Below are 13281 nucleotides of genomic sequence, written 5' to 3'. Positions count from 1 at the left end.
GCCATCACCACCTCCTTGGGCAGAGAGTTCTGCCAGGTGTGGTGTGAAGTGCTTCCTTCTGGTTCAGGGCCAACTGCCAAATCAGCCACACCCAGGACCGAACCAGATGTGGTTCGCCGGGGCAGGCAACCTCTTTCCCAAACAAGTAACTGATGGAGGCTGAGCCAGATTGGGACCGTGGGTGGTGGGGGAGAAGAAGGCTTTAACCCTTTGTCCTCACAGTCCTGATTGGAATTCTCCGCCACCCCCACTGCTATGGCGGGGGAGGTGATTCAGACTGGGACCATAGCAAGTTAAAGACCCCCTCCCCTCGGGCCGTAGTCCAGTTCTGAACCAACCTCTTTGGGCTGGCTGTTTGCTAAAGAAAAAAGGTCCATGTCCAGTGAAGCACTTGACAGAGATCACATGGAGTGTGGACCTCAAGAATTATAAGAGGGCGGCGGGGGGGGGGGGATTCTCCCTATGTCCACGTCCTTTTCTCTCTCTTAATCACAATGTCCAAAAGAAACAGAAGAACCTTAAGGGAACAACCATCCAGCACCATAAATATGACAAAAGTTTATTTAAAATATATATACGAGTACACTTCTATGGTTACAGGGATAAAGTTTACTGTTTGTAAACAAATATATTAAAAAAGAGCACATGACTCTTTTTGTGATATAAAGTGCAGTTATGTTTTCATTATTCTATACAATATGCTGGCATTATGTCATTTTAATTAAGGACTACAGGCCTGGGGTTGGATTACAAGATAAGATCCTCTGACAAAGGATGCACCTACATATTACATCTAATTGTCTTAGTCACCTGGGCAGTATAGGGATGAGAGTGCGTCAGCAGGAAGGGAACAGCCAGCAGGAGGGTAAAATTCAACAGGTAGAGAATGTGCAACAGCCCTGGGGCTGGTGTGGTGATGTCTGCTTGGACTGAATGCAGCAAGGACCTTCTCCTCTCCAAGACTGAGCTCTGAAGCAAACCCATTTGGTGGGTGCATGGTTTGCAAGTATTCGCAAAAGGTTGAACTACGTGGAAGGTGAAGGTGATAATGAGGTAAACACGCACATGACTCCTTACAAAGTCATTCTTGAAGGCAGAGGGCTAGATCCAGGATCTGCCTTCTGTGAGAGGAAGGAGGCTTCTGTGAGCAGAAGAGATCTGCCTGCAGGCGGCCATTCTGCCTGATTGGGGGGACCCCCTCTCCCCCAGACACACCACAGCTCTCCCCATTTTGCAGGGTCTCCTGACTCTCTATAAAGCATTTTCAGGAGGCTGGTGGGGCTGCCCTGGGAAGGAAGGGGCGGGAAGCCCACTCCCATCAGTGCAGTCCATCCAGCATCAACCTGGATCCAACTGAGACAGTTTACCTAAAGTGTGAGAGGAGGGGCAAGTTGAATGGCTGACCCAGCATTTTGACATGAGAGAATATGCATCTTGGTGAAGTGGCCACCAATCACAATATTCAAATTTCTTTGCGGCAACTCCAGGTGGAAGGGTTCAACAGATGCCCAAATAGGCTGGTCAGAAAGGCTCTGGATGCAAATCAGAGGGCAGGAAGAGTGTGTGCAAATGCAACATTTGCTCTAGGGGCAGGCATGAGCAGGTGGTCAAAAATGAAAGGTGCAATCCTGCTCAAATGTTGCTAAAAACCCAAGCCAAAAAAAAGCAAAAGGAAGTTCAAAGCCAATCCAGCCTTTGGGGATGAAAATCAAAGGCCTACTCAAGGCTCTATGTACACACATTTTCTCTGTGAGTAGCAGGGCCCATTGACTGACTGTAGTTCCGAAGCATCTGTGTGGGGACCAAAGCTGTGGCCGCATCCCTCCATTCTGGAGCGGGGAGGAGAGGGGTGGAGAAAGAGGTGAGCAAGAAGCCGGGCCCTCGCTCTTTGTGGCACGGCGCATCGGCAGGAAAGGGCTCCCTGGTCTCCCTGATGGTGGCGCTCTAGAAGTGGTAGGTCCCTCGCCCCTCTGGCCTCCTCTTAGGAATGGGGGGCTCTACAGGACCGGCAGCAGGCCTTGCTGTAGTACCAGTGGCTGCAGAGGTTCACCTTGATGGCCAGAGCACAGTTGGTCCCAGCTTGGTCCTGGCAGTTGTCATCTGCAGGGCAGGGGGAGACAGGGGGGTGGGGGAAGGGAGGCCAGTGTGAGATGCCAGGAAGTGGGAGATCTCCCCCGCATGCAGCTCCCATGGCTCAAACCCTGGCTGTGCCTGAGTGCCGCCATGCCTCTGGCGTGCCAAGCCTGTGCCATCAAAGGCTGTGCACAGAAATCCCATTAACGTCAGCACGGCTCCTGCACATTGAGTGCAACTAGGGATCTATGAGAATTTCATCTTAGTTTTCAGAACATGTGAGCGTGCCCCATTTGAAGCCCCAAACTTGAGTGCCAGCACGTGTCTGCCGAAAATATTCATACGTTGCCGAGCATGTGCTCGTGTTCGTCTCAATCCCAATTCCCAGCTGGATTTGCGGAAATGTCCTAATTTGTGCAAATTTGGGAACATCTGAGCAAGTTTCACATCTGATTGCCGCTCTGTTCGTGTGGTTTTTCTGTTCGTGCAGAGCAAGCAGCAATCACAAATGGGAATCAGCCATGAGACGAGCGGCGAGCATCCTGCCTAATTTGCCCTTCCCTAGCAGTGCAGCCAAAGGGTGCGTTGTGTCCACACTGGCTGGTTTTTCCAGGACTCGATCCAGCACAGAGACACCTCAAGGAGCTTGTACAGCGCCCGCTTGATAGCACCACCTTCTGCTCTAATCTATCATCGACTTGGGGGCAGGGAGGGAAGGGAGGAGGCCCACTTACTGAAGACAAGGGGGGCTGCCACAATGCTGCCTGACAAAACGGGGAAGCAAAACATGCCTGAAGCAACAGCAACATTTCTTAGCAGGGGGGCTTGGGTGGGGAACCACTCTAAACATCTCCTGTGTGGTCACCAAACTGTATGCATTGCCAATTTTTAGACGAATTTGGGGCTTCTTTCTTGGGCAGGGATGTATGGCATTGTTAAATCTGTTCCATCTGTGGTTTGTGGATTGTCAGGTGTCTTTCATGCCATCAGCCACTCATGGACAGAATCAGATTTTTTATATGAGAATTTCATTCATTTGCCAATTTGGGTTAATGCATACTTGCACAAGTGTGCATTTACGCAAATCCCCAACAGAAGTCCGCACGACCTGGAAAAAGCCGATCCACAATGGAATTCTCAGGTCAGATTCATAAAAATCTGAACTCACTGGAATCTGTTGTGGATTTCTCCAGTATTCCTGTCCTCGGGCAAAACACCTGAGGGAGTTCAGAGCAAACAAAAAGACGCCAAGCTATCTTGGGGAGGGGGCTCAGTCCTAGGAATGATGGGAGAAACCCCCCAATCAGGCACAGAAGACCAGACTATACCTCCCCTTCTCAGAAAATAGTTTGGTTTATTCTGAGCTCTGTTCTGAGCCAAATCAGACCTTGCCACAGGCCGAAAGTCACCAAGAGAACGAGGGGCTGTGCCCAAGATCCTGTTCTTGTGTCCCCTTGAGCACTGAGGGCCACGTTCCAGTGGCGAGCTGGGCCAAAAGCGATCATGTATGGGGGGGGATGCCAGCCTACGGCAGCTTCGAGCTCTTCCTGCCAGGCACTGCAGCCTTGGGAGAGGCACCCAGCCTTTCAGAACGGTGGGGAAAACTGCACAAATGTTGAGAGACCATCAAATGATTGGCAGCCAGGGAAGGGGGTGGGGCCAGGGCACGGGGCTCCCTGCGGATAGGAGAGGGCCGAGCTGGAACCCACATTGGGCCCGGATTTGGCCCCTGGTCCTGAGGTGCTGCACCCCTGACCTACAGCAGCACTAGGAGAACGCTCCGGGGGAGAGGCGGAGGCAGGGCTTGGTCTCCTGAGAGGCGGCACGGTCAGCCAGCCTTCCCCAGAGCAGCACCGAGCTCCCCGAGGTGGCCTGTCGCTGAGGGTGCCCTGCTGCCTGGGGAACCTCCAAGGACCTTCACGGGAAGGAGGAGCCTCAGCTGGACTGGCAGGAGGCCCCTGGCTGCGTTCTTGCCTCCTGGGGTGGGTGCGATCCTGCCAGGTGCGCGTTTGCGGTGCGCCGTGCACACGAGAGTCCCAGACCCAGAAAATGCCACGGACCCCCGCTGACCTGGCGGCTCGGTCGGGCAGGGCTGGAGGTCACAGGTCTGTTTCCCCACAGGTTTGATGAGAGGGTCGCAGCCCCGGACAAGGTCCTTCCCCTGGTAACACTTGATGTCCCGCATCCTCACACCGATGCCACAGGTTTTCGTACACTGTGTGTGGGTGTGCAAAAGAAGGGGGGAATTTGTGGGGGGAACAGGTAGGCTGAGGGCAAGCAAGCACTGGCAGGCAGAGGAATTAAACAGTTGCAAAGCCGTCAGAACATTAGCCAAAAGTCACATTTCACATGTGCACCTTTGAAATTTGAATGCAGAATTCTACCACAGAATGTGACATTCAGACATAATCACAACCCTGAGGGAGTAGGAAAAAGTACAGGCTTGTTTTTAAAATGAACAAGTTTCTAGTACTCATAGCTGCAAGGACATGAGCACACTGTCAGCCAGTTTGCACAGTCACAGGGAGGTAAATAAGCCACAGTAGCTTGTTAACCACCCTTTGCGAGCCGACCAGATTCACATAATCACCCTTGTCGGCATGGCTTGTCATGATGTGCGAACCCAGCGAGGGGTGATGGTGGTTGGGGTGGTTCATAAACCACCCAGCAGCCCCCAAACAGACCATGGGTTCTGGGTAGTTAAGAACATAAGAAGAGCCCTGCTGGATCAGACCAAGGGTCTGTCTAGTCCAGGACTCCGTCCACACCGTGGCCAACCAGCTGTCGACCAGGAACCCACAAGCAGGACACGAGTGCCACAGCAACCTCCCACCACATTCCCCAGCAGCTGGTGCACATAGGCTCACTGTCTCTGGTACTGGAGGTAGCACAGAGCCATCAGGACTAGTAGCCACTGATAGCCTTTTCCTCCAGGAATTTGTCCAACCCCCTTTTAAAGTCATCCAAATTGGTGGCCCTCACTACATTCTCTGGTAGCGAATTCCATAGTTTAATTACGTGCTCTGTGAAGGACTTCTTTCCAAGAACTACCCACCCGTGCCAGGTTCGGACATCACGACAAGCCTCACCGCTGAGGGTAATGATGTAAATCCAGCCAGCCAGCGCAGGGTGGCTAACAATCCCCCGTGGGTTATCACACACACACACACACACCGTGATTGTGCAAACTAGGTCAATGCAGGTGATGCTGTGGAACAATTATCCCCCGACCCCTGAAAGTACTGCTGCCCATCCAAACAGAAGGAAGCGACCTATTTCCATGCCTTCCCCACAAGTAGCAAAACCAAAAAACAAATTATGCTTGTAAGAGGAGGGGGTGAAAATGTGAACAACATCACAAGTTGAAAAAATTCAGAATTTCATGGTGCAGAATTGGAATTTCCTGAGTACAGAACTTTAACATTTTAGTTTTAGGACTATTATTATTTTTCATTTTAGTTTTGTTTATTTTAAGGCAGCAAAGTGGGGAGAGCTGTTGCCTGTCCAAATTGACAAGATGGGCTCATGTGGCCTAAGGGAGCTTCAGATAAAGACTGTCAGAAACCAAAATGTATCCACTATTCAGTGCTGAAAGCAAATATATATATACAGCTCCCACAACTCTTCAGCACGTGAATCAGCAGAAGAGCCTCTTGAGGAGGGAGAAGGATTGGGGAGCAAATCCCCCCCTCATGGAGCCCAGGAGGCCCCTCCGCCCCAGAGGCTGCCAGCCCTCCTCGCCCATCAGCCGGCCACTCCTCAGCCGCAGGCAGACTGAACTCTCCTTCGCCCCGCTCTGGCCGGGCCCAGGCAGCCGCCGCAGCTGCTCGTCCAGCCGAGACTTCGGCGCGAGCAGCTGCCAGGAACTGATGAGGCCCCGGCGGCCCGTGCCAAGGCGAATCTTTCGCTCCTTTAGTGGCTCGGGGCAGGATGCAGCCAGCCAAGATGTAATCGGAACTGGCTGTGCTTTTCTGGAGAGCAAGGAGGGAAGTGGAGTGCGGAGGGAAAGCGGGCGGCTTGACTTTCCCCAAAGCCTGGCAAGGGAGATGAAGCGCAGAGCGGGGAGCGGAGGGAGCCCCAGGGGGACAGATCGGGCAGCTGCCTGGAGCAGTGCGTTCACCTTGAGCCGTCAGCCTGAAGTGGATGCATCTGGGAGGGCCCTCGTTGCGCAGTCGGATGGCTGTTGGGGGACCCCCTCCCACTGTTCAGTTTGGGTTCTGGTGGGTGGTGGGCCTGAAAGACAGCTTCTCATGAGAACACGGATGGACAGCGTTGGTTTATCGAACGGGAAGCTCTTTCATTCTTCCTTCAGCACCTTGGAAAGGCACTTATGTTCATGTTTCGTTAATGTGCAAATTAATTAATTGGTTACAAGGCTGGTGAGGAATGCACGAAAGCTTCTTAGAACTGGTCCTTTGCTTTCCAGAGAGGCTCAGATTAGGGTTTGTCTGTTGCAGCAAAAACAACAGAGAGTCTTGCAGCACCTTGAAGACTGCCACTTTTATTCTGGCTCAGGCTGTCATGGACAAGGTCTGCTTCATGCATCTGATGTCCATGAAAGCTTGGGCCAGAATAAACGTGGCAATCCTTAAGGTGCCACAAGACGCTTTCATTGACTGACCGTCTGGCCGATCAACTGGCACCTCATCTCTTAGCTGCTGCTACACATCCTCATTTGAACTGTGCTTGCCAAATATTGCAATGTGGGCCCCAGGATTTATTTTTACTCACTTGCACAATAGCCCTGCAAGGCAGGACAGCGTGATTCCCATTTTACAGATGGCGAACTGAGCTTGTCCAAGGCAACATCTTCTGGCCATCATAGGGCCCTCAGAGCCACCTTGATCACCACAGCAGGACCGTTGTCCCTCCAGGTCTCTGCCCTGCCAGTGCAGCCCGCAGGTCCTTGCCTGGAGTGCCCTGCCCCGCCTCCCTTGGAGAGCGCCCCAGCCTCACCTCAGACCATGGGGTCGTGTACCACTGGAAACAAGGGCGCTCAAAGCAGGTGTCTTCCTCCGTCAGTTTCTTGGTGACGTCACATTCCGTCGGGTTGCGGGTTTTGATTTTTCCATTTACAATTTCCAGGCACAGCACGATTCGCTTCTTCACCCCTCGGCCACATGTGGTGTTACACTGCCATGGGTAGGAAGAGCCAGTCAGAGCGGCACCCAAAGAAAGCCCACGGAGGGAGGAGGAGGAGGCGCCCCTCCACCACAACCACAACCCCCCTCCCGGAAGGTTCCCCCATACCCGTTCCCAGTCCTGGGCCAGCCAGTGGGCAGCACAATTCTTGTCCCCGCAGGGGTGGATAGCAAGTGGTTTGGTCTCAAGGTTGCACTGCGATTCTGGCACCACACGCCCATCGCTGGTTTTGCAGTACACGTGCCGGATCATTCGGCCCTGTCCGCAGCCTCCGCTGCACTGAAAGAGAAACAGACAAGAGGAACACACACAGCAATGTGTGTTGACAAAGCATTCATAGGATCCCACTCAGGCAGGACCTGAGGCCCTCAAGTCACTCCTGAGTCAGGCAAATGCCTGGTGCAGGGGACCGGAAGACATGAGACAGACCAGCGTGATCCCAGCGGGGAGGCAACACAAAGCAGGCCCTGAGTCCCCTCCTGCTGAAACATGACTGTGGCCCTATCCACACAGGTGGAGTTCCCTGCCAGCGCCTCCTGGGCCATCTCACCCGACCCCTCTGACAACTTTAAAAAAAAAACACTTTCTTGGCACAATAAGGCATCAGCACTGCATAGGGTAAAACCCAGTGTAATCCCAACTTAGAGTAGACCCATCAAAACGAATGGGACTTAAATGACTCAGCAGGACTTGTGTTGGATTCTATCCATAGTTTGCAGGATTTACAGACAGGGCTCTGTGAGGCATCTTGCTCACATCCACAGAGAGGGTCGCTCAATAGCCACTCCGCCCAGAGAAACCTTTAATCCAGAACATCCTGCCCCCCGCCCCCACAGTCAGCCTATGCTGGGGGAGGGGAATAGAGCTTGGCTCACTTCCGTGAGTCTCCTGGCACTGCTTGCTCTGCAAGGGAATGTCCAGCTTGTGCAAGCGCCCCCCCCCCCCCGCACCGTCAGCACTGGAGTTTATCAGTCCACCTGCCAAAAAGCTGGCTTGAGGGGGGCACTGTGTCATGGGCACAACCCACAGCCTTGCTTTTGTGCAGCTCTCATCCATGGAGCAGAACGAACTGGCGGATGGTGGCCTTCATCAAGCCTCCTCCTCAGCCTCCTGCAGAAAGAGCTTCCCAGCCCCGTTAGGAGTGCAGACAGCTGAAAACATCCCTTTGTTTGCAGGAGGAGGAGGAGGAAGCAGAGACGGGGGCGGGGGGGTTCAATCTCCAGCGTTCCCGCCTGCTTTCAGGAGCTGAGTTCCTCACAGTTACCCGCCGTCACCATGGAGACTGCTTATTTTTAGTCAATGCTGCTGAATTGAAAATCAGGGTAAAAATAACCCGAGGCAGTGGCCCTCATGACATGCACACAAGCACAGAATATCCCACGGCTGTGCTCTGGACTGGCTCCATTTCTGCGTCTCTCCTCTCCGAGAGGTCGAGGCAATGCCTGGATGCTCCCTTCAGGCCTCGGGCGGCCCGAGCCAAGGAGCGGGAGGGCTTCCCAGGCACGGAAATGGCGCTCGCATCATGCGCCGACGCGCGCACCGACCCCAGCGAGCCCAGCGCATGATGCGGCTTTATCGTCTTGCTGTCTCAGTGCCCTCGTTCTTTTCCTTGTTTGAAGGGTGGGTTTTTTGAATTGCTGGCCACTGCCTCTATGGCTCTTTGGCCAATATGGCAGTATATACATGTTGGATGAATGCATGCATGCATGAATGCATGAACAGAGGCAGCGACAGAAAGAAGGTGGCGGGTTGTGCCTCATTCAGGAGGGCCAGCCGAGCCAGCCAGCCGCTTGCGGGGATCCTTGCAAACAGTGCTGGGCCGAGGGGGCACTGGGCCTGATCCAGCGAGCCCGCCTGAGGCGTCTAGGCAGGAGCGCAGGCTCAGGATTGCTTCATGCAGATTCGCTATGCCTCGAGTGTTAAGAGGCCCTGAGTTTTGCACACTCCATGCACCGGAGGATTCCAGCCCAAGAAGCCAACCACACAAAAATGAAGTCAACAGAAGCCGGCAGAATCCCACCAGGGCAGTGCCATGGATTTGCCCCCTGCCCCATGCTGGGTGGAGCAGCAGGCTGGCAGGGCCTGTGGCTCATGGCCAGTCCGGAGCTGGGAGATGGCGTTGAGAAGCGGATCCCAGTGCAGCAGCCTCCAGTCCTCCTCTGTGCATCCGTCCTCTTCTGGATGAGGAGGATGATCTATACATGCTCCAATCTCTCCCCCTCATTTCTCCATTTCTCCTGTATCACCCCTCCGCGTTATCCCTTGTGCTATCCAGAGCCTATCCAGACCTGCATCATTGCATCCTGAGGTTGCCACCCACTTGCACCAAGGCCTCCAGTACTGCCTCCCAGCCCCTTACCCCACCCTTCTTACCCCCTCATGGGGCTTCCATCACCTACTCTCCTCCTTCCTCTGGCTACTTCTCTGTGCCGTGCAAAGCTCTGGGTCCAGGTTTCATTCACTCCCTCTAGCCTTGCCCAACCTGGCATTCTCCAGGTGTTTTGGACTACAACTCCCAGCACCCCTGGCCACTGGCTGTATTGACTGGGGCTGATGGGAGTTGAACTCCAAAACAATTTGGGGCATGATGTTAATCTAACCAGTCTCTCCTTTCTGTATCAAAGTCGTTTATCGGGCAATCTTGCAATAAAGCACATCTTCTTTGAGAAAAGTCTCCTCAGTCTACATTTATATCCCAGTTTCTCCATCATGGAAAGCCAGGTGGCTCCAAGTGATCTCCCCTCCAAGCACTGACCATCACAAGCTGAACATGAGCCAACAATGTGATGTGGCTGCAAAAAAGGCAAATGCTCTTTTGGGCTGCATTAATAGAAGCATCGCTTCCAAATCCCGGGAAGTACTAGTTCCCCTCTACTCAGCACTGCTTAGGCCTCATCTGGAGTACTGTGTCCAGTTCTGGGCACCACACATGCAGACAAGCTGGAGAGGGTTAACAGGAGGACAACGAGGATGATCAGGCGACTGGAAACAAAGCCCTATGAGGAGAGACTGAAAGAACTGGGCATGTTTAGCTTTGAGAAGAGAAGACTAAGGGGAGATATGATAACGCTCTTCAAGGACTCCACAGAGAGGAAGGCCAGGATCTCTTCTCCATCATCCCAGAGTGCGGGACACGGAACAATGGGTGCAAGTGACAGGAAGCCAGATTCCGGCTGAACATCAGGAAAAACTTCCTGACTGTTAGAGCAATACGACAATGGAACCAATTGCCTGGGGAGGTGGTGGGCTCTCCCACACTGGAGGCGTTCAAGACGAGGCTGGACAGCCATCTGTCAGGGATGCTCTGACTTGGATTCCTGCACTGAGCAGGGGGTTGGACTCGATGGTCTTATAGACCCCTCCAACCCTACTATTCTACGATTCTATGCTGAGCTTCAGCCAGGGTGCTGCCTCATGTACCTCTGGACCAGGCCCTGGGACGAAGAGCACCATTAGCTATTAGCAAGAGCTAATAAGTGGGAAGCACAACCTCCGCACGGAGCACCTTGTCTCAAGGCCCGAGATCGGGAGCTGCACGTCTCAGTCAGTTCCTGTGGTCACCCCTGTCCTGGGCTCCTGGGCGACCTGTCACTCAGCTGAAAGGCACTGGGCCGGGCCAGCCCAGCCCCTGGCCCTGCCAGCAGAGGGCAGAGAACCATGGGGGCCTCCACCCACACAGGGCTCTTTGGTCAGAACAGAGTCAGTGGTCTCCCAGTCCCATGTTCCATGCTAGCCTGTTTGTGGCACATGGATGGCCTGAGAGGATGAGAGAGCCAGGTGTCAGAAAGCAGCCAACGTTCATGGAAGCTTCCCTTGTCTGTGGTCACCTGGAACAGTGCCAGCTCCAAGCTTTGGGGGGGCCATGGGCAAAACACCCTCCTGGGGCCCCTCCCTCAGTGAGCCCACTGCTCATTGCCGTGGTCCCAGCTGCTCTTGCTCCTCCTCCTCCTCATGATGGCTCCCACATGCTTGCTTGACAGCCAGGGAGTGAGGCGGCTGCAGCATCTCCTGCCCCTCCTCCTCACCACCCCCACCGCTGCCTGGGCCGGAGTGAGAGGCAGGTGAACAAGCAGGTTGCCATGGGGAAGGGGAGGAGGAGGATCAACCCAGGGGGCTCTTGCCAGTGGGCCCCTGCTGGGGTGCAGGCCCTCGGCAGGCGCCCCACCATGCCGACCCTCAACGCTGGCCCTGAACTGGAATGAGTCTTACTCGAGTCCTCCCACTGCCATCATCAACAGCGTGGATATTTAGAAGTGTAGCTTAGTACTCTCCCCCCACACACACACCTTTTGCTCTTCCTCCTTCTCTCATCCCAAGATTTAGAAAAGCCAAACAATTCTCAAAGAGTTCAAAGCACTGACATGTTGCTTTCAAAAAGCATAAAAAGGGAGTGGGGTGGCGGAAAGAAAAATTATTGGAGGGTGGATTTGCCAAAAGGTTTATGCAGGATTATTTTCATCTACTTGTTTCTGAAATGAAACCTTTTCTCTCTCCCCACCCCCACCCCACCAATTAAACGTCCACTTGATTGGGGGGGGGATGTTTAATGAACACGTTGCGAAGAAAATTTCAACCAGCCTCCAAATTCATTTTTGAGGAAGTGTGAGGGGCTGGAGGTAAACAAGGCAACTTTGATTCTACACATGTTCTCTCCATAAAACGTGTTTGAAAAAGGAACTCCCCTGTCCTCCTCCCACTGCCTGTGCCATAAAAAAGAGAAAATAATATTTTTCCACCTCCAGTTTGGAGACTTGCAGAGATGAGGAGGAGGAATGTCCTCCTTGCCCGTTTCTCCTGTCCCCCTGAACGTGCGGCTGACGGGGCAAGAGGCGGCTCTCATCTGGGCTTCTGCTTGCACTCGGAGAAGGCGTCTGACTGGAAGCCGAGGAGAGCCTGCCAAGCCCAGGCCTCCTGCATGATGCACCCACAATGGCGCTGGGCGGGCTGAACCAGGAGCCTTCAGGTCACAAAAGCAGATGCCACCAACACGGACTCTCGGAGGCGAGGCCAGCCTCCCCCGACCTGGGGCCCTTGAAATGTTTTTGGACTACAGCTCCCATCACCCAGCCAGCACAGCCAAAGGCTGGTGTTGATGGGAGTTGTAGTCCAACACAGCTGGAGGTTGGGCAAGCCTGCCCGAACCCCCAAACCAGGGTCCTCCACAGCTCCTGCCTGCTCTGCTTCACAAGGGTGTAAGGCGGCCTGCGCAGACCCTCTCCGGGTTCAGAAGGGGCAGACGCCCAGAAGACCAGCTCGTCAGTGGGTCTCAGCCATGGTAGCTCCATGGCACTTCCCCGTAGCGAGGCAGGGTCCCCCTAGACTGGGACCAGATGGTGGGCAAGAGGGAGCCTCCCAGAGACGGCTGCCAGCCGCTGCTGGAAGCAGGATGCTGGGTGGCTGCCCCTGCTGGGGTCTGATCCGCCAGACGGCTTATACGAGGCGCGCCTGCCCGCACAAGCCCACCCAGCAATGCCCCCCCCCCCCGCTGCACCAGGCCCTTCCCTGCGGCCCTCTGTTCCCTCAGGCTTCCATTCCTTTCTGTGCCACCCAGCAGCCAAGGTTCTCTGGGCAGTTTGCAAACACTGAAACCACGCAAAGCCGCAGCCACGGGACTCACCGGCCCCCAGTCCGAGACGGTCCATTGCCTGTCACAAGGCGGCCCGGTGCAGTTCTGCTCTGCCGGGGGCCTGGCGCTGGCGTCGCACAGCCTCTCCTCTTCGGAGCAGCGGACGTCTCTGCTCACGGGGCTCTTCTCACCGCACCTGGCTGCGCACTGGGGTGGGGGGAGAGAAGGGGGGGGAGTGCGCAGCAGTGATCAGCCCACATCCGAGTTTCTGACGGGAGAGGTGGATGCATCCGGCTGCCTCTCCAAGAACTGACCTGAAACTACTTCTCTGTCTGTCCGCCATTTTTTCCGGGCCACCTTTAAGAATGGAATCCTCTCAAGGCAGCATTGCAAGATAAAAGCCACACAAAGTGGATACAATTTTATTTATGTATTTACTACGCTTCTATAGCCAAAGCTCTCCAATAAAGCCCCTAAAGACATTTTTTTAATAAAATCAA

General features: G+C 54.2%; 1 protein-coding gene across 1 annotated transcript in view; it reads right to left on the bottom strand.

The window, feature by feature from the left end:
• Positions 1–540: 540 nt before the first annotated feature.
• The window catches only part of ADAMTSL2 (ADAMTS like 2), a 36757-nt gene continuing 24016 nt past the window's right edge, over positions 541–13281 (bottom strand). Inside the window, exons 14-18 of the mRNA XM_084821127.1 lie at positions 12833–12988; positions 7324–7494; positions 7030–7206; positions 4144–4288; positions 541–2100 (exon numbers count right to left, since the gene is read on the bottom strand). Coding sequence (XP_084677253.1) covers positions 1982–2100; positions 4144–4288; positions 7030–7206; positions 7324–7494; positions 12833–12988 — 768 coding nt within the window. The 3' untranslated portion in view covers positions 541–1981. The remainder of the gene's footprint in view (positions 2101–4143; positions 4289–7029; positions 7207–7323; positions 7495–12832; positions 12989–13281) is intronic.

This window comes from Heloderma suspectum, chromosome 14, assembly GCF_057233095.1.
Source record: "Heloderma suspectum isolate Gila_16-S chromosome 14, 16-S_ref, whole genome shotgun sequence".
Lineage (NCBI taxonomy): Eukaryota > Metazoa > Chordata > Lepidosauria > Squamata > Helodermatidae > Heloderma > Heloderma suspectum.
The sequence above is the reverse complement of the archived record's forward strand: the minus strand, read 5'-3'. Positions and strand labels throughout refer to the sequence as shown.